This window comes from Rissa tridactyla, chromosome 3, assembly GCF_028500815.1.
Source record: "Rissa tridactyla isolate bRisTri1 chromosome 3, bRisTri1.patW.cur.20221130, whole genome shotgun sequence".
Lineage (NCBI taxonomy): Eukaryota > Metazoa > Chordata > Aves > Charadriiformes > Laridae > Rissa > Rissa tridactyla.
In genome coordinates this window covers 123,266,602-123,293,477 of record NC_071468.1, presented here as the reverse complement: position 1 = coordinate 123,293,477, position 26,876 = coordinate 123,266,602, and the positions used below count along the sequence as shown (strand labels likewise).

At 51.5% G+C, this 26,876-nt stretch overlaps 2 protein-coding genes across 2 annotated transcripts; one reads left to right on the top strand and one right to left on the bottom strand.

Moving 5' to 3' along the window:
* Window positions 1-8,966: 8,966 nt before the first annotated feature.
* On the bottom strand, window positions 8,967-9,861 carry DEFB1 (defensin beta 1). Its single transcript, XM_054197189.1, has 2 exons — window positions 9,789-9,861; window positions 8,967-9,091 (listed from the first exon to the last, which is right to left on the bottom strand). The coding sequence occupies exons 1-2, from the start codon at window positions 9,859-9,861 to the stop codon at window positions 8,967-8,969; spliced, it is 198 nt and encodes a 65-aa protein (XP_054053164.1).
* Window positions 9,862-13,072: 3,211 nt separating this feature from the next.
* Window positions 13,073-21,449, top strand: XKR5 (XK related 5). The gene is made up of 7 exons (XM_054197032.1): window positions 13,073-13,155; window positions 13,901-14,084; window positions 14,195-14,376; window positions 16,820-17,029; window positions 17,157-17,326; window positions 17,743-17,854; window positions 18,917-21,449. Exons 1-7 carry the CDS (start codon window positions 13,098-13,100, stop codon window positions 19,984-19,986), a joined length of 1,986 nt encoding a protein of 661 aa, XP_054053007.1. The 5' UTR covers window positions 13,073-13,097; the 3' UTR covers window positions 19,987-21,449.
* Window positions 21,450-26,876: the final 5,427 nt, after the last annotated feature.

Genomic DNA, 26,876 nt, shown 5'->3' with positions numbered 1-26,876 from the left:
TGATGCTGTGTGATGGGATCCCTCAGGGAATCACAAGCACAAGAAGGACATGGACCTATGTGAGAAGGTCCAGAGGAGGCCATGAAGATGATCAGAGGGATGGAGCCCCTCTGCTGGGAGGACAGGCTGAGAGAGCTGGGGGGTTCAGCCTGGAGAAGAGAAGGCTTCGGGGAGACCTTCCAGCCCCTTCCAGTGCCTAAAGGGGCTCCAGGAAAGCTGGGGAGGGACTCTGGAGCAGGGAGGGGAGCCATGGGACGAGGGCGAATGGTTTTAAAATGAAAAAGTGGAGATTTAGATGAGATATTAGGAAGAAATTTTTCACTCTGAGGGCGGTGAGACGCTGTCCCAGGTTGCCCAGAGAAGCTGTGGCTGCCCCATCCCTGGAGGCGTTCAAGGCCAGGTTGGACGGGGCTTGGAGCAACCTGGTCTAGTAGGAGGTGTCCCTGCCCAGGGCAGGGGGTTGGAACTAGGTGATATTTAAGGTTCCTTCCAACCTAAAGCCTTCTATGATTCTATGATTCTATGAAATGGTACACAGTGGGGTCTGGTGGGATTTACCCAGCAGATGCCCACTCAGATGCCCACAGAGCAGGTACTTTACAAAGCCGTGACCCTCTTTCACAACTTTGAGTCCCTGTGGCATGGAAGAAAATCATAAACCTGACGCTGTCTTGAAGCTGTTCGGTTCGGGTAGGCTTCATGGTTGGCACGAGCAGCACTAGTTGCTGTTACTCAATTTAACTGCTCTTTGAGTACATTTGCTACCTGATGGTCATATTTCTGCTAGGGAGCTAACCCGCACCAGGTTTATCTCCAGGCCAAAAGGCAGAGTCTAGCCATGTCCATACCATTAAACTCAGCCTCCAGCATGGATTGGCTTCACCTAAATTGCCTGCTGGGAATGGTCCCTGGTTTCCGCCAGCTTTGAGACTGCATCCAGAAACTGCAGGGAGAGCGCAAGAGCCGAGATTGTGCCAGGGGCAGCTCTACAGTTAAATTATGGAAAGGTACGGAGCCTAAGCTTGCCTTTGCTCTTGTAACTTGAAACAAAAAGAGAAGAAAAAAGTAGATTTTAATATAACGTCATCCAGTCATTTGAGGGATATGCAATGATTTCTTGCTCTAGGTATTAGTTTTGCCTTTTGCAGAAATGCGCTTCGGGTTTTGATGAGGGGAGTCATGTGTATCTGAGTGTTATTAATAAACCAGACATTTATTTTTTTGACCAAATAAATCCCAGCAGGAATTTCTCTTTAAATGCCCACAACTCTCTAGTGGGGAAGGACCTTCTCCATCTGTTTTCAGAGGTTTTGTATTCATTCCTTTAAAAATGTGAAAAATATGTTACCATAAAAAGAAAAATAATCATCAGCTGGAATTAGGTTAAAAAGAACTGCATTAAATGGGAAGTTAGTGCTTCTTTGGAAATTCAGAAGGAGGATTGATGAGCTGTCATCAATATTACCTTATTTCTGCTGTTGGGAGGGGAAGTTTGGAGAGTTCTCTCTGTTTTGATTAAGAACAAGAAAAAAGGTCTGCAAGGGGGAATGGCAGGGAAAAAAGTGAGGGAGTAAAACAGAAATCTAATAGTTATGAGTAAAAAATTAAAAAAAAAGAAAAGATGGTTTGGTTATTTTTAAACTTTTGCACTAAAAAATTTTTAGCGCTACCTGCACTGTATGTAAGACTTTTTTAGCCACACCTATTTATGAAAATCATTACTGGAACCACCCCAGCAATGGGATATTTTAAATCTCTTTTTCATTTTCCCTTACTCTGTTTTTTCAGGGACCTTCCTCTTTGGAATGAGCCCTGGCCAGCTTGGACAAGAAACCGATGCTGGGTGAAGCTGTCAGACATGGGCAGGAGTTTGCATTTATTCCTCTGTAGCTTGTGCTGCTGTTGGTCTACCTTCTCAAGGAGACACTGGAGAAACAACTGCTGTCTTCCATATTTCAAGGATTATGCATAAAGACTGTCATGTGCTTGGATGCTCCAAATACCATACACCTGGAAAGGAACTGCAAGGCTTTTCCAGCTTTTCTCAATTAATTTGAGGGGTCAGACAATGCTGCTTATCATCTGTGCTTGAGCAGGGTGGTATCACCAGACTGGGACAGAGGGGCAAAAGACAAAGAAAGGCAGTTTTGTGTGTCTCACAGGACCCCAAAGTGTGTGCCTGACATGGTGGTGCAAAAGCATCTTCTATGCTTTGTGATGCCCCGTAGGCAGAGCTTGGCCACAAGCTCAGGGGCAGATATATAAGTTGTGCAAGCCTTCCTTAGAGTAGATGATAAGTTCATCCCTTCTGTCTTACAGCACAGTCTCCTGGACACCTGCCATATTGCCAGAGTCGAGGAGAAAGCAATCTCTGCCTCGACAAAACTGTGGCAGGTTTTTCAGTGTCCCTCTCGGGTAGAAAAGAGGGGAAAGCCTCCTTCTGCCTGAATTTTCAGGTGCCGAGCAGGATTAGACCCTGGGACCTTTTGGCAATGGGCTATGAAGAAGAAGGCGGCTGGAAGATCCCCACTGTTTCTTTTGGTGAGTCTTTCCATGATCAGCCATGGCTGGATTTTGACCTTCATGACATCAGTATTTGGTGCAATGATTTCAGCAGAGTTTCTTCTGATTTACACCTCTCAGCATAGTGAGGAGCAGAGTATGATCTTAAAATGCAGAAGACATTGCTCTGGTTACGTTTGCCATTTTAGCTTCAATGTATTTACTCCTGATCTCTCTGCAGAGGTTTTTACAGACCTCAGGGTTAACCTAGTTGTGGTTGAAACTTTCTTCACTGCCTGCCCTGAGCTCACTGCAGTTTCTGCACCTCCAAGAGCATGAAGCAGTAACTTAGGTCTTGTGAGTGATGAGTCTATCAACACTCAGGTGTCACTGTTGGCAAAACAGGGACTTACTGGGATCACAGCTCTGCAAAGCAAAGCCATGTGATGAGAGGTGCTCCAGAGAGCATCTGAATTAATTAAATAGTTAATGATTTGAGTATGGAAAGGATTTCAGCCTCTCAACCAAAGCCAAAGCCCATGGAGGCTTGCATCAATGGACACCCAACCCATAAAAGTTGGGAAACACTCACCAGGGTGTTTCCCAGAGGCTTCTCCATGAGAAAGCTCTCAGCAGCTGAAGTCCCTGCTGCCACCTTTGCACGGGAATTGCCATCAAGCAGGACAGGCCACGGGCTCTTCCAAGGGCTACGCATTTTGATTTGCAGCTCATAACTGAGGAGAAAAATGGTTTGCAGATTCATTGCTTGCAATCAAACACCGCAGTCAGCAGGATATTGCTGCTGGCCTGGCTCCAGACACCGCTCACTGTCCCTTGCCTGTCTCTGGATGCTGGTTTTCCTTCTTTGCAAATCTTTTCTATGCCTTCTCTGTGCTTCTCTTTGCCTTCTCTTCCCTGTTGTTCAGGGGAAACACGTGAGCCTGGGTGTTATCTGTGGGCAAGTCATAGAATCATAGAATCATTTAGGTTGGAAAAGACCCTTGGGATCATTGAGTCAAACCATCATCTCCACTCTACAAAGTTCTCCCTTACACCATATCCCTTAACACCACATCTAAATGAGTCTTAAACACATTCAGAGATGGTGACTCCACCACCTCCCTGGGCAGCCTATTCCAGTGTCTCACCACTCTTTCTGGGAAGAATTTTTTCCTAATGTCCTTGAACCCATTCCCTCTTGTTCCATCGCTAATTACCTGTGAGAAGAGACCAGCACCAACCTCTCCACAATGTCCTTTCAAGTAGTTGTAGAGAGTGATGAGGTCTCCCCTCAGCCTCCTCTTCCTCAAACTAAACAGTCCCAGCTCCTTCAATCGCTCCTTATAAGATTTATTCTCCAGGCCCTTCACCAGCTTCGTTGCCCTCCTCTGCCCTCGCTCCAGCACCTTGAGATCTCTCTCATATTGAGGTGCCCAGAACTGGATGCAATACTCAAGGGGTGGCCTCACCAGTGCTGAGTACGGGGGGACAATCACCTCCCTCCTTCTGCTGGTCACACTATTTCTAATACAAGCCAGGACGCCATTGGCTTTCTTAAGTCCTCCCCTTTTGCCCCAGCATCTGTAACTGCAAAAGCAGGGATGTTGCAAGGGGCATCCTCGCCCATCCTTTCAATACCCATGTAAGGACCTGCTGTCCGGGAATTTGCCTAATACTTTTTGGGCCTGCTGGCATTTTCTGCCTCCACAGCCTCCTGTGCCAGTGTGACTGTGTGCTCTCCCCTTTTCCCCCTTTCCCCCCTGCCCCCAGCTCCTGCTCAAGCCACAACCATCAGTGGGAGTTGTTATGAGTTGCACTTGGACTTTGGGGGATGGCTGGCAACACAGTCGAAACACTGTCTGGAGTGGGGACCCAGATATTTTGTTCCAATGCGAATACGACTATAGGTCTATTATCTTGCTCTATGAATAGTGGACAGACCAAGAGCCCTTTCAGCTCTCCTGCATGGCAGCGGGCTGCACGCCAGCATCTCCCCATCAGTGGGGACACTCACTTAAGGTTCTACTCCTCGAGGCTGAGAGATTCCTTGCTGCAACAGATTCTCGGTAAGTGGTTAATAGCATGCTAAACTTTGAAATCTTAGCTAAGTGATGTAAAGGATTGTGCATGTATAATCCTTTAGACATAAACCATTGACCAAGTCTAGGACTAGGATTGGATCCAGCTGCACCTAGATTCCCCTCTGAGAAGGAGTTTAGAAAGAAAGGGGGTCCTTTCTGAACATCGTGACTCAACAGGAGGGTCTCCCTGAGAGCTCTGTTTGACCCTAGCCTCTATGCAGTAAATAATCAAGTGTACCTTTCCATCAAATCTCATAAAATACTGTCACGTTCACTACTAACTTTGTTAAATCACTGTTTTATATTAATAAATATTTCACTACTTCTCTCTTACGAGTGAAGTTAATCACTCCGCCTGCGACGGCCAGCAATGTCCAGAAACACACTGCCCATGCTCAGCAATTTCATTTTTATTATAGGCTTTACTATCCTGCCGTAGACAGAAGAGTGTGATGAGTTACAGCATACCACCCCTAAGAGCCCTTCTACTTCTTTCTCACCAAGAACTCCCCCAACGGCTTCCCGCTTTCCATGCAGTTACTGGTATTTCTACTATCAGCTCAGGTTGTCTGTTGCAAAGGTATCTTCACTTTCCTTTTTAGCCCTCTTTCCTACCTGAATCTGCCCTGCCACGTTTTATGGGAGTTGCCGTTCTCCTCTGTCAGCCGTTTGTTTACCACTGAGCTCTTCCCTTCGAGAGCCTCCCTTGACTTGCCCTTCATGCCCTGCGGGGATTTTTCTTAGACCTCTCTGTTTTCTTTCCCAGTCAAAGCAAATATTTTGTTGAGGTTTCTAGCACAGCCTTTTTAACATCTTTCAGGCTGCCTGCAGTCTTCTCGCTCCTCTGGACTGCTGCTGCTGGTGCTTTTCTTTCCGCATTTTTGCTTTTTTTGAAATTAAACATTCACATGTTGATTGTATTTAAAGGGGGCCTGCAGAAAAGGTGGAGAGGGACTCTTTATCAGGGACCGTAGCAATAAGACAAGGGGTCACAGTTTTAAACTGAAAGAGGGGAGATTTAGATGAGATATTAGGAAGAAATTCTTTGGTGTGAGGGTGGTGAGCCCCTGGCCCAGGTTGCCCAGAGCAGCTGTGGCTGCCCCATCCCTGGAGGGGTTCAAGGCCAGGTTGGATGGAGCTTGGAGCAACCTGGGCTGGTGGGAGGTGTCCCTGCCCAGGGCAGGGGGTTGGAACTAGATGATCTTTAAGGTGCCTTCCAACCCAAACCATTCTATGCTTCTATTTGGTCTCACAACACGGTTAAGCCTAATTGTACTGTTATCACTTTTACAGAGCAGCTCTTTCACAAACAACTTTTGAATTAGGTCCTTTGCACTACTCACAGCCAAATCCAGGAAGGCAACTCTTCTGGTGGGTGCCAGGATTAGATGTTCTAAGAATCACCCTTTTACTGCAACAAAAATTTGAGCTCTGCATCTCCTAATATCACCCACCATCATCCCTCACAACCACTCTGCTGCATCACCTCAAGCAGGGGAATGATCTGCAAAAGAGGTGACCTGGGTCCATCAGGGAGGGACTGTTGTTTAAACCCTTCTCTGAGGTGTTGAGAAATATTTACAGCTAGCGTGGGTAGCAAAATATGGGTTGAAACTGGTGCACACAGGTAGCTCACTCAACACATGAGGGCCAGATTCATCCATACAACATCATCTGTAGGCAAGCCAAGACTCCCTTTGCCTTCGCTACCTCCTCTCCTACCCACGGGGGCTATGCTAGTTGGGGAACATGGTTGTGCAGGTGGTTTTGATGTTTCTCATTGTTCCTGTTCACTGCATGAGTAAAGCACGGGCTGTCCGGCTCCCCAGCCTTGTTGGCCTTCTCTGAGCTTCAGATTGTGAACCCCCTTCAAAAATGGAAGGCATTTCCAGCTCAGTATAGCCCCAACTCTTACATTAGACATCTTTCCCATGAAGTGAATCTTCCCAAGTTCGGTGAAGAAGAGGTGTTTCCATGCCTGCCCCACTATAGCCATGACATGGCTATTCAGATTTCTGGGATGTGGTGGTCAGCAATCGTGTTCTACACCAAAGGATCAATTGTCCACAGTTGCTGTCCACGATTAAGAACAATTTTGCATGCTATTTCATTAATGATGCCTGCATTTTTTTTTTCAAAGGGGATAAACAATTTAGGAGATCAGAGCACAATTCCTGGGATCTTTCTGCTGCTCCTGGCTGTGAGTGACCAGAAGGCAACATCTTTGCTAACACTTCCTTGTTCTGTGCCCGTTTCTTCATCAGTGCTACGTGAGTAGCGAACTTTGCATCCTCTGCAAAGCTCTTGATTTCCTAATTGCAATGATTATATGAGTGAGGAGTCTCACTAATTATTCCTGAAAGCCAGCCCTGTGCAGAGTCAATGCAACTTTTTGGCATACCACCAAATATCTGCTTTTTGCTATTATTGTTTCTGATTCCTGAACTAAAAGGGTTAAAATTAATCCTGGATGGAAGAATGTGGCTTAATTACAACAGCAGGTACCTTCTGTTTGCTTGGCTACCTCTTACGGGTAGTGCAAGACCCAGTTCATGACTACAAAAGGCTTCCAAATCGCTAGATGGAAGGAGTGATTAAGGTTCAAATAGCACCATTTGCTTGGAGAGCTTGATTATTAGTAATGATTTTTTTTCTTTGGCCGTGGCAACACACTGTGCAATAATGTCAGCTGCAGGAGTAGCCATTCCTGGAGAAGCTGCTACACCAAAAGCAGCACAGATGTCTCATGAGATTTTTTTTAAGCCACCTTCCTGGGCTGAACAAATCTGAGCTCCCTGACTGTGGACGTAATCAAACCTCCTCTTGCGTTGGGCTTGGGTAGGAGATGATCTAGAAAACCTTCCCCAGGTTTTGGAGGTGCCTGCCGATGAGAAGTGGCTGGATGGAAGATCCACAGGACCTAGGCCCTAGTACTCAGAAACTGGAGGGATCAAAACACTCCTCCCCAATGAACTGTTTAAAGGGCTTTTTGTTATTACTCATGCTTTATTAGATATTTACACATCTCAAAGAATTTGCAAACCACAGTCTCTTTAGACACAGCGAATGTGTTTTGGGGGAGAGAAAAACTACACAGATCACGTCAGTTCTGGAAGGCTGAGATTTTTTGCAGAGCCTGCAAAAGAGCAGCAGAACATCCCTGAAGACTTCGGTTTCCAGCCCTTGTTGTATCATGATAGAAGTCAAATGAGAGTTGACCTCCCCTCTAGAATCAGATCTGAATCAGCCAGATGTCCTCTGAGAAGCTGGACAGATGACTGAGCCAGGACAGCATCTTCTGAGGATACAGGATGGGAAAGGCAGAAGATAAAAGACCTTCTCTTGAGATGGTTACAAGGGGATATTGGAAATAAATAGTCTTATGGAAGAGAAAAGGGGTCCTACAGAGAAGGTGAGAAAACGAGGGTTATATTTCACATTTATCCATCTATTCAGGAAAGAGAGCCATTCTGCACGGAGAAGGTGGACACGTTAACAGACGTTAACCAAGATATTTCTAAATATTACATCTAAATATTACATTGGCAGAAGCAACTCGGTGCCCCTGGGGAGAGATATGAGGTCTGGCCAGAGGAGCTGGGACCTCACCTGGCTGGTGAGGATGAAGGCAGAGAGACAAATCACAGGCAGGAACAAGGGGGGAGAGATGTGAGGAGAGAAAGCAGTGGTGTCGCTGCCCCGCATCCCTTTGGCATGTGGTGGCTGGAAAGGGCAATGGAGAAGTACGAGAGGTGGAGGAAGGTCTCAGGGTGTTGCATTGTCAGCTCTGAGCCTTGCCTAGGACCAGCCCTCCACACCTCACCCCTCCATGGGATTGACCAAAGTGAAGCAGCAGGGCCATAACAAGGAGCCACTTCACAACTAAACTTCTTCAGTGGCTGGAAATTAGCCTTGTGCTCTCGCCTTGGGACACCAGGGTGGCAACTGAAGCCATCAGGGCTTCATGGGTGGCTACCACAGGAGACCATGTGGGAAGGGTGAGGTCTTTGGTATCTCAGCATCACATGGGACACATCACACTCTCCCCCACCACGAGGAGGAAATCTGCCTGATTCCCACTACAAACCACGCTTGGCAGGGAGAGGAGAGAAGCTTCCCAGTTTCAGGCTACCAGTTCAACCCTGCCTTGGTGACAGTGGAGGGACAGGGTCCAGTGGATGAGGAGGTGCCACACAATGATTTCCCAGGTGTGGATACCCAAGAGCAGACACATGACCACAAGCAAAAGTAACTTCCACCAGCTCTGAAGAAAGACAACACCAAACCCAAGAGATACCCACATAAAGAAGGACAATACCATGCTACTGCTGCCACTGCTAAGGATGCTACCGATGCTACCACCCTTGTGTGGACGGTGGAGGATCACCATAAAGGCCTGCAGCACTTTGCCAGTCCATTGTAGCAGGTACCAGTGGCTTTCTTAAACAAGGGACAGAGTAGGAATGAACACTTGCCCTTGGTCTTCCGACACGTCACAGTGTCTGACACTATAATTGAGAAAAAAAAAAAGCTGGTAAGCAACTTTCTTTGGGTTTGTACAGATGAAAAAAGCCTGTCCCTATGTTCGCAACAGCTTGAGCTGTAGATAAAGATGTAGTTAAAGTAGTAGTAGTAGTAGTAGTAGTCGTAGTAGTAGTAGTAGTATAAAGAACTAGTTGAAGACGTCCCTGCTCACTGCAGGGGGGTTGGACTAGATGACCTTTAAAGGTCCCTTCCAGCCCAACACATTCTATGATTCTATAACGCAAGTGGCATCTTCTGGAGATCGTCAACCTGCTGTTGAGTTTTGCTGCGATGTCTGAATCACACAGAATCACTGAACGGTCAGGGTTGGAAGGGTCATCTGGAGATCATCTATTCCAACCCCCTGCCAGAGCAGGTTCACCTGGAGTGGACTGGACAGGAACACGTCCAGGTGGGTTTTGAATATCTCCAGAGGAGACTCCACAGCCCCTCTGGGCAGCCTGTTCCAGAGCAACTCATGAAAGCGTTCGTGAGTTCTGCAAACTGTGGTGCTCTCTCCCCTTGGCACTGAAAAAGCTAACTGGAGTTTACTCGGCGCTAGGCAGGTTCAATGTCAGGTATCACATCAACTGCGCACGTATCACAAGTCCGTTCCTCATTTACGGAATCGCTCCCTGTTCCCCCAACACAAAAATGCCCATTGGTTGTATTTACACTTACCCGCAGCAGCCTGGGACACCACGGGGAGGAGAAGAAGAAGCAGGAAGAGTATCTTCATGGCTTTTGTTGACATTGTGGAGCTCCACCACGAAGCTGCTGAGAGCAAGGGACACTGCAAGAGGAAGCGGTTAACCTGTATTTATAAGGCTTTGATGAGTGCAGGGATTTAGCAATGGTATTTGGATACAAAGAATATATTTAAAGGATCAACATTGTAACCTCTAATTACAAACTCTTCTATGGGTACCACCACGCCTCCCTGCCCCCAGAGAAGTCATCCTCTTAACACCAACACCTGCTGGCTCCCACGTCCTGATCCAAAGCACCGTCTTCTCCACGAATAGCAGAGACAGGCAGATATTTCAGCAACCATTTACTCAGAGCAATGACCATGAGCACAGGGGCCCGTTCACTTCCAGGTACTTGCACACTCAAATCTCAACAAGATGCATCTTTGCCTCCAGAAATCCAGACTCCGCACAGAAAGGAATATTTCTTCCCATGTCAGACCCCCAAAAAAAGATCGCCCAAAGCCACATAGAGACTGAATCCAGAATGAGCCCCACCAAGATGTTCTACCTCTCCGTGTGCAGCTCCATCAGCAGGTCTCTGGAACTCCCTGTGCTCCCACTTCAAGAAGGGGTGAAAATACAAGGAAGTCCAGCAAAGAGTCCCCAAAAAAATCCCTTGAAGGATGGAGAAACAGCTTGGCATGGAGGAGATGGAGAACCTTCATTTCCTAAGCTCACTAAATAAAACCTGGAGAGGTGACTTCCCCGTCCTCTGTATGTAGCTTCTTTGGAGACCTGAAGGGTTTGTTTTTTTTCGGCAAGAGAGGCTCCTGGGCGCTGAAATCCAGCAGAGAAAAGTGCAGCCAAACCAGTGGTTGGATGGCAGCCAGAGCAACTGGGAGCTGGCGCTGAAACTGGGGAGGGTGGCTAGCTCTGGGAATATCTTCTGGAAGGCTTTCTGGCTGTCTCCTTCTTTGCTTAGCCATGTTTCGGGGTGGTAATGGCACGTCTCATGTGGCATGGGAATTTATTCCTGGCTGGGAAGAAAGCCTTTGGGCAGGAGGAGGGACCAATTTTGTCATCAGTCACTTTGAGACTGAGAAAAGGCCATTGAGGCACCGCAGGGTGGCACCTTCTTGGGAATGATGACGATGGAGGGCAGGGGGGATGAGACCATGAGGTTCACGCGTCTTCTGTGGGTGACAAGAAGGGGCACGCTGCATTGCAACTTGCACGAATCCTTGCAACTTCCTCACTGCTGGATTTGCGAGCAAAGACAGTTCTTCAACAACCCACCCTCAGCTTTGGAAGAGGCTTTGGTGCCCATCAGAGGCTTCATTGTGCTTTGCATGCAAAAAGTTGGGTTTTCCAGCAATGGGCTGTTTGGCAGCGGTGGTGTTTGTTGCACTATCATCAACTGTCAAGGACGTGGCTTGGAGACAGCCAAGACTGAGCTTCACTTGGTTCCAGAGCCCTGTTTACACCCCTAATTTTATTAAAATGCTTTGCTGGAGCTGCGCCCAACAGCTCAACATCGTTAGTCAATGAAACACTTTGCCAAATAGGGTCATGGCAGCAGGACAAGAGAAGTAGAAGATCCCTCCCAGCCATGACTTCTTTAACCCACTGGCCACCAAATTCAAACACTGGATTTGGGGTTGCAAAGATGCGAAGTTCTTACATGCCTGGTGAAAACCAGTGCTGGAGACCAAGCGGAGTTACTGGTGAGGGTCCCTTGAGGAGGGACAATCAGGCAATGACATCTCTGAGCACAGGCGGGATGTTTCGTTCATTGTTCACATGCAAATGTCGAGGAGGGGTGTTACAGAGCATGGTGGGGACAGACGTAACGTACTGGGGACCTACAGAGAACCCTGGAAACTGAGTGCTCGTATTTCACAAAGTCCCCGCTGGATGGGTGAAACATTGCTCCTGTTCAGCAGCAGATTTTGTTCCCATGGTTGCAAAGAAGCTCGTTAAAATTTCAAAAAACAAGAGCAAATGCGTGAAAGCCCCCAAACACACACACATCCCGACAGCCTGGCGGGTGTACAGAGCTTTGGGGGATTCCTGCACGGTTTTGCAAAAGCAATGACAAAACCCTAGATGATATTTGGACTTAATTTAAAAACCCCTCTGTGGCTTTTGTGTAGTGACTTGCCGAGGATTTATTTTCTAAAAAGCACTTGCTTCTCAGGGGACAGAGTCTGCGGCACTGGAGACTGGAAAAAAAAAAGAGATAGGACACGTCTCTCCAGCCACCAGCAGTTGGGGTCACACTTCGCAAAGGTTTCGTCTTCTGGGTGGGGGGAAAATAGCAACTGAATTAACGTACGGCTCCGTGTGCATCATGTCCCGGCTGCCACCTAGTGCTCAGGCCCGTGATGGATGCACACATCACTTGGGCATTGCACAAGGGGACATCTGGATGGGCTTGTGCAGGTGCACAACAACCTGGGGGACATCAAGACACGCTTATGCAGGTGCACAAGAACCCAGGGACATCGGGACAGGCGTGTGCAAGTGCGCAAGAAACTGGGGAACATCAGGACAGACTTGTGCAAGTGCATAACAACATGGAGGACATCGGGACGGGCTTGTGCAAGTGCACAAGAACCTAGGGGCCATCAGGATGGACTTGTGCAAGTAGATAACAGCTTGGGGGACATTGGGACGGGTTTGTGCAGGCGCACAACAACCTGGGGGACATCGGGACAGACTTGTGCAGGGCCACAACAACCAGGGGACATCAGGACAGGCTTATGCAGGGGCACAACAACCTGAGGGACATCGGGACGGGCTTGTGCAAGTGCACGACAACCTGGGGACCATCAGGATGGTCTTGTGCAAGTAGACAACAGCTTGGGGAACATCAGGACGGGCTCGTGCAGGGGCACAACAACCTGAGGGACATCAGATCGGGCTTGTGCGAATGCAGGAGAGCCTGGGGACCATCAGGATGGACTTGTGCAAGTAGACAACAGCTTGGGGGACACCGGGATAGGTTTATGCAGGGGCACAACAACCCGGGGAGGGGGGGGCGGTCTCGGGCTGGTGCCACCTGTGTGGCCGCAGGAAGCCGAGGAGCCCGATCGTGACGCAAACAGCGTGACGTCACATTGCGCGGCGGGAGAGACGCGCGGCGGCGGGGCGGGGGGAGGCTCTGGAGGGGAGGTGCCCGGTGGGGCCGGGCCGGGGCGGGCGGGGAGGGACCGGCGCCTCCTTCCTTCTCCTCCTCCTCTTCCTCCTCGTCCTCCTCCTCCTCCTGCGCGGCACCGCCGCGGAAGGAGGGCGCAGGATGCGCGGGGCTTTCCCGGGGCTCTGCCTGGCGCTGCTGGCGGCGGAGCGCGCGGCGCGTGAGTGAGCGCGCAGGATGCGCGGGGGCGGGGGGAGGACCGGGAGGAGTGGGGTTGCGCACCCGCGGAGATGGTGGGGGGGAGCGGCGCGGGGGCGGCTGTAACGCACACCCACACCCCCACACACCCCCCTGCAGCCAGGGTGGGGGGGGGGGTGTCCGTCCCTGCGCCCCCGCGGAGGCTGCGCGGTTCTGCCCCCGGGACTCATGAACGGCAGCGCGGGTTTTCCGCATCCGCGCACACCCCAGCCTTTTTCTTTCCTCTTTTTTTTTTTTTATTTGAAAAAATGACTATTTTAAAAAAAATATATTTATTTGTTTGTTTGTTTGTTTGTTTATTTGGAGCATGAGCGGGACTTATGGACAGCAGCGCGGGTTTTCTTCATCCATGCACACCCTGGTCCTTTTCTTTCTTTTTTTCTTTTTTAATTTGAAAAATTAATTTTTTAAAAAAATTTATTTATTTACTTACTTACTTATTTTCTTATTTACTTATTTATTTTGAGTGCGAGTGCTTGTTATCAGAGAGCCCTTCTTTGGGCCAGGCCCCTCGGTGGTGATGGCTGTGCCACAGCTGACAAGCCACAGGGAGCCGGCAGCTGGAGATAAGATGGGGGACAATGGGGGACAAGGGCTGCGAACCCCCCCTCAGTGTCTGGGAGGTGAATTTGGGGTTGGGTTGTGGGTAGTACCTTTCAGTGGCTGGCTGTGACATCCCTCAGTGGTCCTTCTCTGCCGTTCTCCAGGGCTCTGCGCCATCATCCACTACCTTGTCCGTGGGCAACTGGGCTGGTTGGGGCTGACCATCGCCTGCGTGGTGCCCGGCTATGCCGCGCAGTTCCTCAGCATCCTCTGGTTCAGAGCAGATGGCCACCCGCCTGGCTGCTGGCTCCTCGTGCTCCACCTCCTGCAGCTGGGCCTCTGGAAGCGGTGAGAGATGTTCCTCACGGCCCATCCAGCCCCCCTGTCCCCCCAACCTGGTTGTCAGTCCCAAACCTGCCCAAACCAGGGTGGGCATCCTATCACGGGGACTCTTGCAGGTACTGGGATGTTTTGTGGATGGCAGCGAAGACGGGTGGCAGTGACTGTGCCGGGGAGGTGCTGACACAGCATGGGGACGTTAGTGTGCTGCGGCTCCTGGAAGCTCTGCTGCAGACCCTGCCTCACCTCCTGCTGCAGGCCTATATCGTCGTGGCTGTCGAGCCAGCGGGCTTCATCCCCGGTGAGTAGAGAGGTCCCAGGATGCTGCTGCGAGATGCAGAGGGGTGGTGTATTTGGTTGGGGGATGTATGTGTCCACCTGGCAGGGGACAGGGCAGGCTCTGGATGGAGGACTATGCTGCAAAGGGGCTGGGAAACCCCAAGGCAAAGTAGAGGGGACAAATCATAGAATCATAGAACGGTTTGGGTTGGTTAAAGATCATCCAGTTCCAACACCCTGCCCTGGGCAGGGACACCTCCCACTAGACCAGGTTGCTCCAAGCCCCCTCCGTGATCCAGAGTCTCTCCCCAGCTTTCCTGGAGCCCCTTTAGGGACTGGCAGGGGCTGGAAGGTCTCCGCGGAGCCTTCTCTTCTCCAGGCTGAACCCCCCCAGCTCTCTCAGCCTGTCCTCCCAGCAGAGGGCCTCCAGCCCTCCCAGCATCTCCGGGGCCTCCTCTGGCCCCGCTCCAACAGCTCCGTGTCTCTCCTGTGCCGAGGCCCCAGCGCTGGAGGCAGCACTGCAGGGGGGTCTCCCCCGAGCGCAGCAGAGGGGCAGAATCCCCCCCTCGCCCTGCTGCCCACGCTGCTGGGGATGCAGCCCAGGCTGTGGGGGGTTTCTGGGCTGCCAGTGCACGGTGCCGGCTCCTGTGGAGCTTCTCACCCACCAACACCCCCAAGTCCTTCTCCTCAGGGCTGCTCTCCAGCCATTCTCCTCCCAGCATGGATTTGTGCTTGGGGTTGCCCTGACCCAGGCACAGGACCTTGCACTTGGCCTGGTTGAATCTCATGTGTGTGAACAAAGGGGGCTTAAAGGTCAGTGGCTGAACCCGGCGCCTCTGAGCTATCCATGGCTTCTCCTGGCCAGTACAGTCAGTCCCCCATAGAGGGCACCTCCATGGCCAGACAGTGCCTTGCCTGGGTTCGAATCCAACACATGTTCCTATTGCTGGTCCAGCCCTAATCACGGAACAATGCTGAGCATTTAGGGGTTGGGGGCTGCTTTGTAAAGAAAACGTGAACTTTCAGGTGTGCAGAGGGAGAAGCTGGCATGTGTGGAGTCACGGTGTGCGCAAGGTCTCACTCAAATCAGTGTCAGCCTCTGGTCTGAGCGCAGTGACCAGAGAGGGACCTGCCCTGGCAGAGAGCTCTGCACATGGCAGCGAGCACTCGGAGGATTCAAGCAGGGAGATGCCAAGTGTGCAAAGGAGACCAGACTCATCAGGAACTGGTCAGCACTGTTGAGGCCCCACCCCGAGGGCTGTGCCCAGTTTTGGCCCCCTCACCGCAAGAAAGACATTGAGGTGCTGGAGTGTGTCCAGAGAAGGGCAACGGAGCTGGTGAGGGGTCTGGAGCACAAGCCTTGTGAGGAACGGCTGAGGGAGCTGGGGGTGTTCAGCCTGGAGAAGAGGAGGCTGAGGGGAGACCTTCTCGCTCTCTACAACTCCCTGAAAGGAGGGGGTAGCCAGAGGGGGGTTGGTCTCTTCTCTCAAGCAACAGGCGAAAGGACAAGAGGAAATGGCCTCAATTTGCACCAAGGGAGGTTTAGGATGGATATTACGAAAAAATTTTACACTGAAGGGGTTATCAAGCATTGGAACAGGCTGCCCAGGGCAGTGGTGGAGTCGCCATCCCTGGAGGTGTTTAAAAGACAGGCAGACATGGTGCTGAGGGACATGGTTTAGTGGTGGTTTTGTCAGTGTTGGGTTCGTGGTTGGACTTGATGATCTGAAAGGTCCAGCAGGTGGAGGGAGGTCATCCTCCCTCTCTGCTCTGCCTTGGGGAGGCCACACCTGGAGTGCTATGTCCAGTTCTGGGCTTCCCACTTCAAGAAGGACAGGGAACTGCTGGAGAGGGAACAGTAAAGGGCTACCAAGATGATGAGGAGACTGGAACATCTCTCTTATGAAGAAAGGTTGAGGAACTTGGGTCTCTTCAGTCTGGAAAAAAGACGTCTGAGGGGGGACCTTATCAACACTTATAAATACTGAAAGGGTGGGTGTCAGGAGGATGGGGCCAGGCTCTTTTCAGTGGTGCCCAGTGACAGGACAAGAGGTAACGGGCACAAACTCAAGCATAGGAAGTTCCACCTAAACATGAGGAGGAACTTCTTTCCTTTGAGGGTGGCAGAGCCCTGGCACAGGCTGCCCAGAGAGGTGGTGGAGTCTCCATCTCTGGAGACATTCAAAACCCCCCTGGATGCATTCCTGTGCAACCTGCTCTAGGTGACTCTGTTCTGGCAGGGGGCTGGACTAGATGATCTCCAGAGGGCCCTTCCAACCTTACGATTCTATGATTCCAACCTAGAGCATTCTATGATTCTATGAAATACTACAGTTGACAGGACACCAGGGTGTCTGGCTTGTGACGGGGTGCCATGCTACCAACAGCTCCTTAGCATTGAGATGTGGTCCTACAAGGCAGTTGGGTGTCCTTCAGAGCTCCTGACATCCCTTGTCCCTGTGCAGGTGTTAGCGCTGGGCTGTCTCTGCTCTCCCTTGCTTGGGCTTTGGTCTCCTACAGCCGCTTCTCCTGCCTGCTGAAACCTGGTCACCTCTGCCCGCCAGCCGCGGCCATCCTCTGCCTGCTGCTCTGGAGGACGGGGATGCTGGGGACCAGGGTCCTGGCCCTGGTGCTCTTTACCAGGCTGTACTCCTTCTGGGTTTTTGCCGTGGCAGGTAAGACCTGTGATCATCTTCTCCATGTCCCATCCTGCTGGTCAGCCGCGGGGATGCTCCTGGTTCTGGAGGGCTTTCCAGCCTCCTCCAGGAATGGCTTTGCCTTTTTGATCCCGTCTCCTTGCAGGTGTCCACTGGCTGCTCATGGCCTTCTGGCTGGTGGCCCAGCAGACGGACATCGTGGCCCAGCCCTGCCGCTGGAGGCTGTTCAATTGCGTGGTGGGAGCCGTGTACATCTTCTGCTATGTTAATGTCCGGCCCGGTCCCTCCAAGCACAGGGTGGCCGTGTTTTATGCAGTAAGTACCCAGGATACTCAATATTCCACATGGATGCAGCTGCTGGGGAGTAGTGGGAGCTCAGACCTGTTCTCATCTCTCATATCACCAATTGATAAAAATCCAGCATTTCCCATGCCCTGACAAAGCCCCGTGGTCACTAGCCTTCTGCACTGGCCTCATGTTCTTAGCAGGAGCCATAAAACATCTCAAGAACACCAGAGTGTCTGCGCGGCTCTGACAGAGTCATTTTTCATGGTAAGAAAAGGTCAAGACTTCGCAGAAAGTTCTGTTCAGCAACCCTTATGTTGTAAGTGATAACTTCAGGTGCAAAATAAATCAGCAAAATCTAGAAAGTGGGTGTTCTCTGCCATCGGAAGCACGGCTAAAACCATCAGAAGGGCAAAAGTGACAACTCTCTTCCCTCTGCTCTGCAGATAATGCTGATGGAAAACACCCTCCTGCTGCTCTTGGCCACCCGCTTCCTGCAGGCAGAGCTGAGGAGCAGCCTGTGCGTGACCGGGGCCGTCATGTCAGGGTCTGTGATAGGTAAGGTCTGGTTTTTAGGGCCTGGATTGCATGTTTGGAGGGTAAATGAGCATCATGAGTTATTTCAGTTGCGTCAGACTGTTTGCTTTATTCCTTCCAGCTTAAGCGTCTGGATCTATTTGATAATATGTAAACCCACCTTGCGTTTCATTTCTTCAGCACGTCTTAAAAGCCCATCCCTGAAGAAGAGGGCTTGCGGAAACGATCAAGACGTCACCAAATGGCTCAGGTGCCGCCGCCAAATACAATATATGCAATTTTGAAGCACGTCTGTTGGTGCTTTCTGGGATCTTGGTGGTTGGCAATCAGTGCAGGCAGTGGTGTAACCCAGGGAATCACTGCAGGGAAACGTTTTCATTTAAAATCACAGAATGGTTTGGGTTGGAAGGGACCTTAAAGATCATCTAGTTCCAACCCCCCTGCCCTGGGCAGGGACACCTCCCACCAGCCCAGGTTGCTCCAAGCCCCGTCCAACCTGGCCTTGAACCCCTCCAGGGATGGGGCAGCCACAGCTTCTCTGGGCAACCCGGGGCAGGGGGTGACCACCCTCACAGCGAAGAATCCCCCCCCTCACCCTGCTGCCCACGCTGCTGGGGATGCAGCCCAGGCTGCAGGGGGCTCGGAGAAAGGGCACATTTGGGGTGGAAAAGGAGCAATTCCTCTGGCCTTCAATGAGTTTAGGATAGAAGTAGGAAGGTGTCTTAAAATCCTGCTGCACATAATGGCTAGAGGACTGGGATGCTGCAAATGGGAAGGATTCCTGCATCACACATCTCCTCCCTGCCCCGTTCCCTGTCTGCCGGGGTCAGCGGCTGCCTCGCTGTCCATCCGTCAGTCTGCAAATCAATCCAGATTAAATTCGGTCTTGAGAATGTGCTCAGCACTTTCCCTAAGGCTGCTCAGGTGGAATTTTTGCATCCCTAAAAATGTTTGAAAGACGTCTTGCTTGGACACCTGATGCCCAGCAGCATCTCTGCAGAGCGCGTGTTGATCTGGAGATGGCACATCTCGCTGGAACGCTGTTGGGAACTCTTCCATTGACACCTTTCTGCTCTTTTCCAGGTGCCACAGCTCTGGTGGTGTATTACAGTCTGCTCCATCCCAAATCCACAGAGATCTGGCAGGGCTTCCTGGAGACAACCTGCAGTGCTGCGGTTGTGGGTGGTGACGAGGTGGCTGGAGATGGCTCCCAAGCAGGGCAGAGCTTGGAAATTTCGGGACACAGCGGGTCCTTGGCAGGGGAAGGGACCACGGCAGATCCCAAAACCAGGAACAGTTCATTGATCCTACAATTCAGAGAGTGTTTGGAGGACAGCTGGACAAACCATCACCACTGGCTGCTGGTGAAGCTGGCCTTGAAGACAGGAGATACGTCCACCATCAACGCAGCTTTTGGAGACGGTGGCATGGGAGAGGTTTACCCTGGAGGATGGATGATGGAGAAACATGCCAGCATTGAGCCTGGGGCCCACCTTTCCCTCCCCACGAGGGAAACTGGTCTTCAGGGTGTTGAACCTGCTCTGACTGATGAGAAACTGGAGGCGGTGGGGACCAGAGGAGGCGGCCAACCCATCACTGGCACTGCGAGAACGGCACGGGAGGACGGAGCAGGGCAGGAGCCTGGCTTTCACTCGGCCGTATCCTTTCCCAGCAGCTTCTCCCCGGATCCAGCCGAGGGCTCCTCTGTGTATTTCAGCGCGACCGCGGGAGGAATCACCTCTCCTGGTGTGGGGACAGCCATGGCTACACGCATGGCCCTGGTGCAAAGGGACAAAGAAACCCAGCCTCCCCCGGGCTGCCTGGGAGGAAGGGATTTATCCCTTGGGATGGCGAGCATCAGCCCAATCCTGGGCGTTTGTGCCCACAAGGATCTGCAGAGCAGCTCTTGCCTCGGAAGCATGAGTGTCTGTGGGGTGACAGGTCCCCCCAAAGAGCCTGTGGGGCCAGAGGGTGCCCTTGTGGGGTGGCATCACCCTCGGGACACCCACCCTTGTGGCACACAAGAGACTGTAATGACGAGCAAGCTGAGGCCACCGTGCTTCACCTCCACCCCCAAAGGTGACTCTAGATACCCACAGCAAGGACTGGGGGAGCTGGGAGAGGGGACAGACCTCTCTGGGTGGCTGGAGTGACCCTGAAATTGCTGCACCGTCACTTTGGGTCAGCCTTGGGGTGACTGCCTCATTGGAAGGATACGGCAGGAGGTGGTGGGATGTTAATGCTGGCCATGAAGACTGTCCCCATGGTGACCCTGCCGCTGGGCGGACATGGTACTCCATCACTAGGACATCACCTTCTCTCCTGGTGCGTCTTCTGCTTGCAGTTTTGGAGAGCCTCAAAGGTCTTAAAAAGCCTTAAAAGTCCAGATTTAAGTGTTTTTTAAACTTATTTATGTAACAGTCCTGCCAGGCAGCTGGAGCATGCTGCCTTTGACATATTTCTGATAATGCCTTGAAGCACGTCCTTTAACAAGTGTCTCTACAAGCTGCAGGCCTGTCTCAACATGAAGATCTGGCTGCTGTCTCCAGGAGCTGCAACACTGGCCAAGCAGGAGTCTTCTCAGGACAAATAAGTGCCTAAACTGGAAAAATAATGAGTTTTACTCTCAGATGCCCTTCCTTCTGAGCAGAATAAGCCCTGAAGCAAGGCTCAGCAGTGCTTGATTTATTTTTCCCCCACTGGGTTCATCTTGAGAACTTCCAACTCCATTTGCTGGGGCCACATAGGAGCCCAGACCCTCTTCATACAGCAGACCACAACTTCAGGACTCTGAGTTGTAGACAAAAGCCATGTCCTTCTCACTTGCCCACCACCCTGCTTCCTCAAGCGGCCTTTTCTGCCCAGCCTCTTCCTTGCCCTCTTCCACCCAATTGCAGATAATCCAGATCTGACTGGATGCTCCCTCCTAAATTTAACCTCAAGCCAAATCTCAAAACAGATCTACATACTCCTGACACCCTAAAATCCCCCGTGCAGACAGGGTTTCTTTATAGCAGAAACCAAAAGCCTCAATACCGTGGTCTCAGGGAATAGTTAATGCTTCCAGCCAGGCTGGCTGGAGGTGGGTTTGTGCCCAGGACGTGGCTTGACATGTTGATTGAGTTCTGGTCAAGCTGGGTTCACCAGCGAGCTCATGGGTGCCAGCTGGTGCACATCTGGCTGCATCCTCCAGCTGTTGTCCCATTGCGGGCAGGACTCCGGTGGCGCCACAGGGCAGGAAAGACAGCAGGAAGGCCAGGCATGCCATGAATTATTAAAAAAAAAAAAAAAAAGCTTCCATGTAGCATTCACTGCGCAGGATCGACCCAGCCAGATGTTCCTTCAAGCTTCTTCACCAGTGAACACTCAGTTGGTGCCAGTTTCGGAGTGAAGCCACTTTCCGACGTGTTGAAGGCTCCGTGTCTCCATTCAGAGCCCAGCTCCTCTGTTCTCAGCTCTTCTCTGCGGGGAGAAACCAGTTGCAGCAGCTTTTCCGGAGCCCTCCTCACTACCTGCATCACCCAGAAGGCAGCAGAGCTGCTGTGGCATTATGGAAATTTTTATCTCGTTTGTTTTTCTACCTTTGATAATACATAATGAGGCTTTGAAAAACAAACCAGCCTTGGCTGTGTCTGTGTCTCGTGTTAGGGCTGCACGGAGAGGTCCTCTGGACCTTGCTGTAGGGGATGTTGGACCTTGATCTCCTGCTGCTTTCCAAGCAAAGCGCCGCATGGCTTCCTGGCTGGATGTGACATTGCCTCTTCCCCTCTCCTTTTCAATTCTACTTTCCTGTTTTCTTAGATTTTCCACCCATTCCAGTTCTACCCGCCCCCAGTCAAGTTGTTTGTTTAATTGAGCAGGGTTTTTCTCCTTCGCCGGTGTGAGAGTCCACATCCCCTACTTTCTCTCTTTCCCACTTTGCCCAAGGAGAACTGGCTGTTGGGATTCCAGTACTTAAAGGGGACTTACAGGAAAGATGGGGAGGGACTCTGGGTCAGGGAGAGGAGCCATAGGACAAGGGGGAACAGTTTTAAACTAAAAAAGGGGAGATTTAGATTACATATCAAGTTGACCCTCCAACCGCAGGCCATTAGTCAAAGAGTTTTCCCAGACCCACAGAGCTGAGTTTTGAAGGAGCTCAGTGATGTTACACGAGTGCATGGGCGGTCTCTGTTCACAAGGTGCTGCAAAGCAAACGTTAACCAGGGAGCCAGGCTGATGGGTGCATCTCCCCTGGCTGTGGGAAGCACCCTGGGGTGCTCTCCCAGCACAGCATGGGTAAGCAAGCTCATATCCTTCCTCTGCACAGAGCAGCAATGCCAGCGGTTAGGGCTTTGTGTCAGACCCATCGCAGCTCTGCTACTGGTTTGGGCTGCCTCCAGCACAGGAAGGACTTGGACCTGTTGGAGCGAGGCCAGAGGAGGCCCCGGAGATGCTGGGAGGGCTGGAGCCCCTCTGCTGGGAGGACAGGCTGAGAGAGCTGGGGGGGTTCAGCCTGGAGAAGAGAAGGCTCCGCGGAGACCTTCCAGCCCCTGCCAGTCCCTCAAGGGGCTCCAGGAAAGCTGGGGAGGGACTCTGGAGCAGGGAGGGGAGCCATGGGACAAGGGGGAACAGTTTTAAACTGAAAGAGGGGAGATTTAGGTGAGATATGAGGAAGATTTTCTTTGCTGTGAGGGTGGTGAGCCCCTGGCCCAGGCTGCCCAGAGAAGCTGTGACTGCCCCATCCCTGGACCAAACTAGGTGCAGACCCTTCTTCATCCTCCTGCTGCAAATCATAGAATGGTTTAGGTTGGAAGGGACCTTAAAGATCATCCAGTGCCACCCCCCTGCCCTGGGCAGGGACACCTCCTACTAGACCAGGTTGCTCCAAGCCCTGTCCAACCTGGCCTTGAACCCCTCCCTGAGCAGGATCATTCTCTTCCGAACCCAGAGCCTTCCCTTTAGGTTGGAGGGGTCCCATGAAAGGGGCTGTGTCCTAACTTGGACCAAGAGATCTGATCTTAGTTACATGCAACCTTAAGAAGAAACATTAACATGACAAGAATTGTTGAAACTGTACACTAAATTAAGACTGGTAATATTTGGAGTAGATGTTGAGCATTTGCTGTAGATGGAAAGAGCATCCAACCCTAACATCTGTTAGTCCAGCAGGTTGGAAAACAAGCCACCAACTCAAGGATCCCAGTGCATGACATTGTGCTTGGTGTGAATCTCTTCTTGATGCCCTCCAGCTGCAGATGTTTTGACCTTGGCTCTATGCCCGGTGGTTGTAACCCTACGTGCTGTGGTAGCTTGCATCGACTACAAAATTCAAATGCTTAGTAGGTCAAGCGATGATTATCCAAATTATGGGCTGCCCTCAGACTTGTGCTGGTTATCACAAGGCACAATCAGGCGGGAAAAGCCAATGCGTTGAAGGTTTGTTGTTCTGTCCGAGTCCAGGACCTTGAGACACAGAAGGATCTACACCATCCTTGCTGCACTTGTGAGCAATTTAAGTGTTTTTCACCCAATAAATACAGGGTTCCTGCTGCTAACAGAAGGCTTTGTGCTGACTAAACTTGGTTCTGCCTTGAACAACCATGGGTCTGCAACACTTGATAAGGGTCATTAAATGGTTGGGAGGGCTATATCCTACAGCTTAATGCTAGCTTCGTGGTGGCATGGGCTAGCTGTAGATGGTAAAGGTCTGACAGCACTGAGCAGCCGTCGTGAGACTACCCCATGGACCAGTCAGAAAAGAAAATATGGCCAAACAGACAATTTTAAGAGAGTAGAGAAATACTTTTGGGCACAGGAGACAGGCGTGCTCAAGGAGTTTCATTACTCAGAGCACATCCACGATGCACAGAGAGCCGGGAGGTGCACCATGAGCTGACACCTCTGCCCCTGGAGAAGTTGGTTGTGGAAAACTCAGATGGATCTAGGAGTGGCCAAGAGAGGGGAGGACGCTGAGGACAGCACCGGAGGGGGCATAATGGCTGGGGTACAGATGGGGGTGTAGGTGGGGGTACTTCCATGGCTTTGGTCACCCGTGATGGGAGATGGTCACTGGTGAGATCCTGCTGTGCTGCCCCTCATCTTCTCATCTTCTGAATCTTCTCATCTTGTCATCTTCTGAAATGAGGTAAAATAATGTGGATTATCTGTCCTCAAAGACTTCCAGCCTGCGTGAGAGCCCTGTTGCATGCAGGGTCCAAGTCCTGCGTGCTGGGTACCACCTCAGCACCAAACCACAGGTCTCCACCTATAAAAAGGACTTATATTTAGTTAAATCTAAAGCCCTGTTTGGAGTAGGAGGACTATCCAGCTGCGCAAATCACAGCTCCAGATACCTCTCCCCACCCTTCCTATCTCTGGGAGGGGGCGGAACTCAAGATGCCCCAATGACCTGGTGCACATCCAACACTGCCAGAGCGAAGGAGTCGCGCTGGGGAGGTGTTTTTCCCCGTAGCTTCTTGTTCTTCAGCCACCAGAGGGAGATGCTGCTCAAGGCCACAAAAGCGGATGCCTTGTTCCAGAGGCTGCGTTCCCGGCCGGGTTATGGGAAAAGAGGGATGCACAGGACCGATGCTGCTGTGGCATCGCAGATGGGAGTGAAATGGAGGGCTCTGGGATACTGGAGGTGGCCGATATGGTGTCTGGAGGAACTTGGCTATAATTGCAGCAGGCTGCTTCCACCTCTGCAGACACCACCAGGCCACAGGTAAAGTCTGGGAGCCTCCACCAAGGTCTCACCAAGGTAGTATTGAGGGTCGGGAAGGGTGATATCCATATGCAAATATCCCATGGTGACTTCAAGTCCGAAGGTGGGTGTGCAAGGGGGTGCCACCGACCACATTGGATGCGACGTGGGAACCTGCTGGTTTGGTAGAACCGGCTCCAGCTGTTGCCACCATGGTGGTGAGTCCCGATATTCCATGTCAAATGCGTGGAGCAAGGCACATGCGCCTGGACGGGTGACATGGTCACTCCCCACTCTGGTCTGTCTTCACATCAACCCGTGGGCAGCAGAGGTCCCACAAAGCCCAGATTCTTGCTCTATGTGGAGTAATGTTGTCCTGGGCTCAGTCCAAACCCAGGATGTGAAGCTCCATGAGAAATTGCAGCTGGGGGAAAGCGTGACAGAGCAGTGACGAACCAGCTGCTCAGGGGAACCAGCTGATGTTTCCTCCCTGTGTCCCAAAGGCTTGAGGGTACCCAACCAGACCCTCTGCTACTTCTTCAGCATTTCCTGTGAAGCTCTTTTCAGATGAGATACGTTATCTTGAGCTAGACCTTAGGATCTGCCCAGCCTTGTGGGATGCTCATCACCAACCTTTGGGTTTCAGCCACCCACAGAAGGTCTGGAGTGGGGGACGTCCCCATCCCACCACATTTGGCCAGATCATCCTGCGCTCTCACCTATCCTAGAATGGAAGATTTCTGCTCATTTTCCTCCTCTGGACCTTTTTTGTTTGTTTTATTTTGTTAAGGAAACCCTCTCCAGTGCTTGACAGAGAGAGAAGAACATGTCCCAGCACAGGAGAGGTCAGGGCCACCGGTGAGAGGACCTCTCATGGGCTGCGAAAGGGCAGCAAGGGAGCGGAGAGCGGGAATCATCGGTGAATTTTGACAATGCAGGGAGTGTCCCACGGGCTCCTGGGGAGAACTGGCTGTGCCGCTCGCCGGCGATCTGGAAAAAAGGAGCAAACAGGCAGGAACGGAGGCTACGTCCCTGATAAATTAAACAATACCCGGGCAAGCGCCTGGGCTTCGGGACATGGCCGTCCGGCCTGCTGGCACCGTCCCCTTGCCTTGTTGATTTTAGCACGTCACTCTCGTCCCTCTTTCGAGGTGAATAAAATAAAGTGGGTTGGAAAGGTACCGGCAGGGCACGAGGGTTGGCAGCATCGTCATTTTCCTCCTCCCTCTGCAGCCCCTTTTCCGAGTGCCGGTGCCACGTTTCGGGGTCGTTTTTACTCAAGGCACGGTGAAAAACATTCCCTCCGGCTCCCAGGTGATGTAAACACCACCCCACCACCCCCCCAGCCTCGAACTAACCCAGGAAAGGTTTACCCAGAAAAACATCTTTTCACTTCCAAAAATATCGAAGCGCAATACTTGGACATTACAGAAAATGTAAGTATTTGCCCTGGGGTGGTCGTTATTTGCTGGGATTTTTCCAAGATGAAACTTTGGACATTTTCTTTCCCCCCGCCCCGCAATTAAGCAGTTTTGATTTGTCTCAGATCCCTTTTTGGTGTCTTCACAGTTTCTGTAAACGGCTGCATGTCCGTGCCTGTCGCTCTGAGGCTAAACAATAACACGGGGGGGGGGTAGAGGCGTCGCGGAGGGTAAACACGGCTAATCAGGACTCGCCTAATAGGAGCGAACACTTAGTGCGAACTCAGGGACTGCGCTTCCTGTGCTGGATCTGGCTGGAGGAAAACGCTTTGTGCTCTCAGCACCGCGTTTGAGACGGCTCAGTTCCCTCAAACGCTCCTCCTCGATAGCCACGGGACGGGGATCTGCGGCTCCGAGGGACCCGTGAGGATCCAGGGATGCTGGAGGAGCCGAGCTCCATCCCGCAAACTGAAGGATCCAGAGCTTGTTTTGTTTGAAGGGAGATATTTAAAACAAAAAGGCTTTTTCACACCTTGCTTTTTGCTAAGCAAAGCCACCGAAGGGCCCTGCCCGGTCCCCTTAATGTCCCTTGGGCTCCCTGGGGGGGCTGGGGGGCTTTTTTAGGGGCTGGCTACAATAAATAACAGCGAACGTGCCACTGCTCTGCCCCGGAGTCTCGGCTCAATCGTCTCTCCATCCATGCTGCGAAGCATCTGGCAGCCGCTGTACCCCAGCCCCAGCTGGGATGGGGTTTTGGAAAGGGGTGGGATGGGATAGGATGGGATGGGATGGGATGGGTTGGGATGGTACAGGATGGGAAGCATGGGATGGGACGGGACGGGATGGGATGGGTGGGATGGGATGGGATGGTACAGGATGGGATGGATGGGATGGGACGGGACAGGTGGGATGGGATGGTACAGGATGGGATGGATGG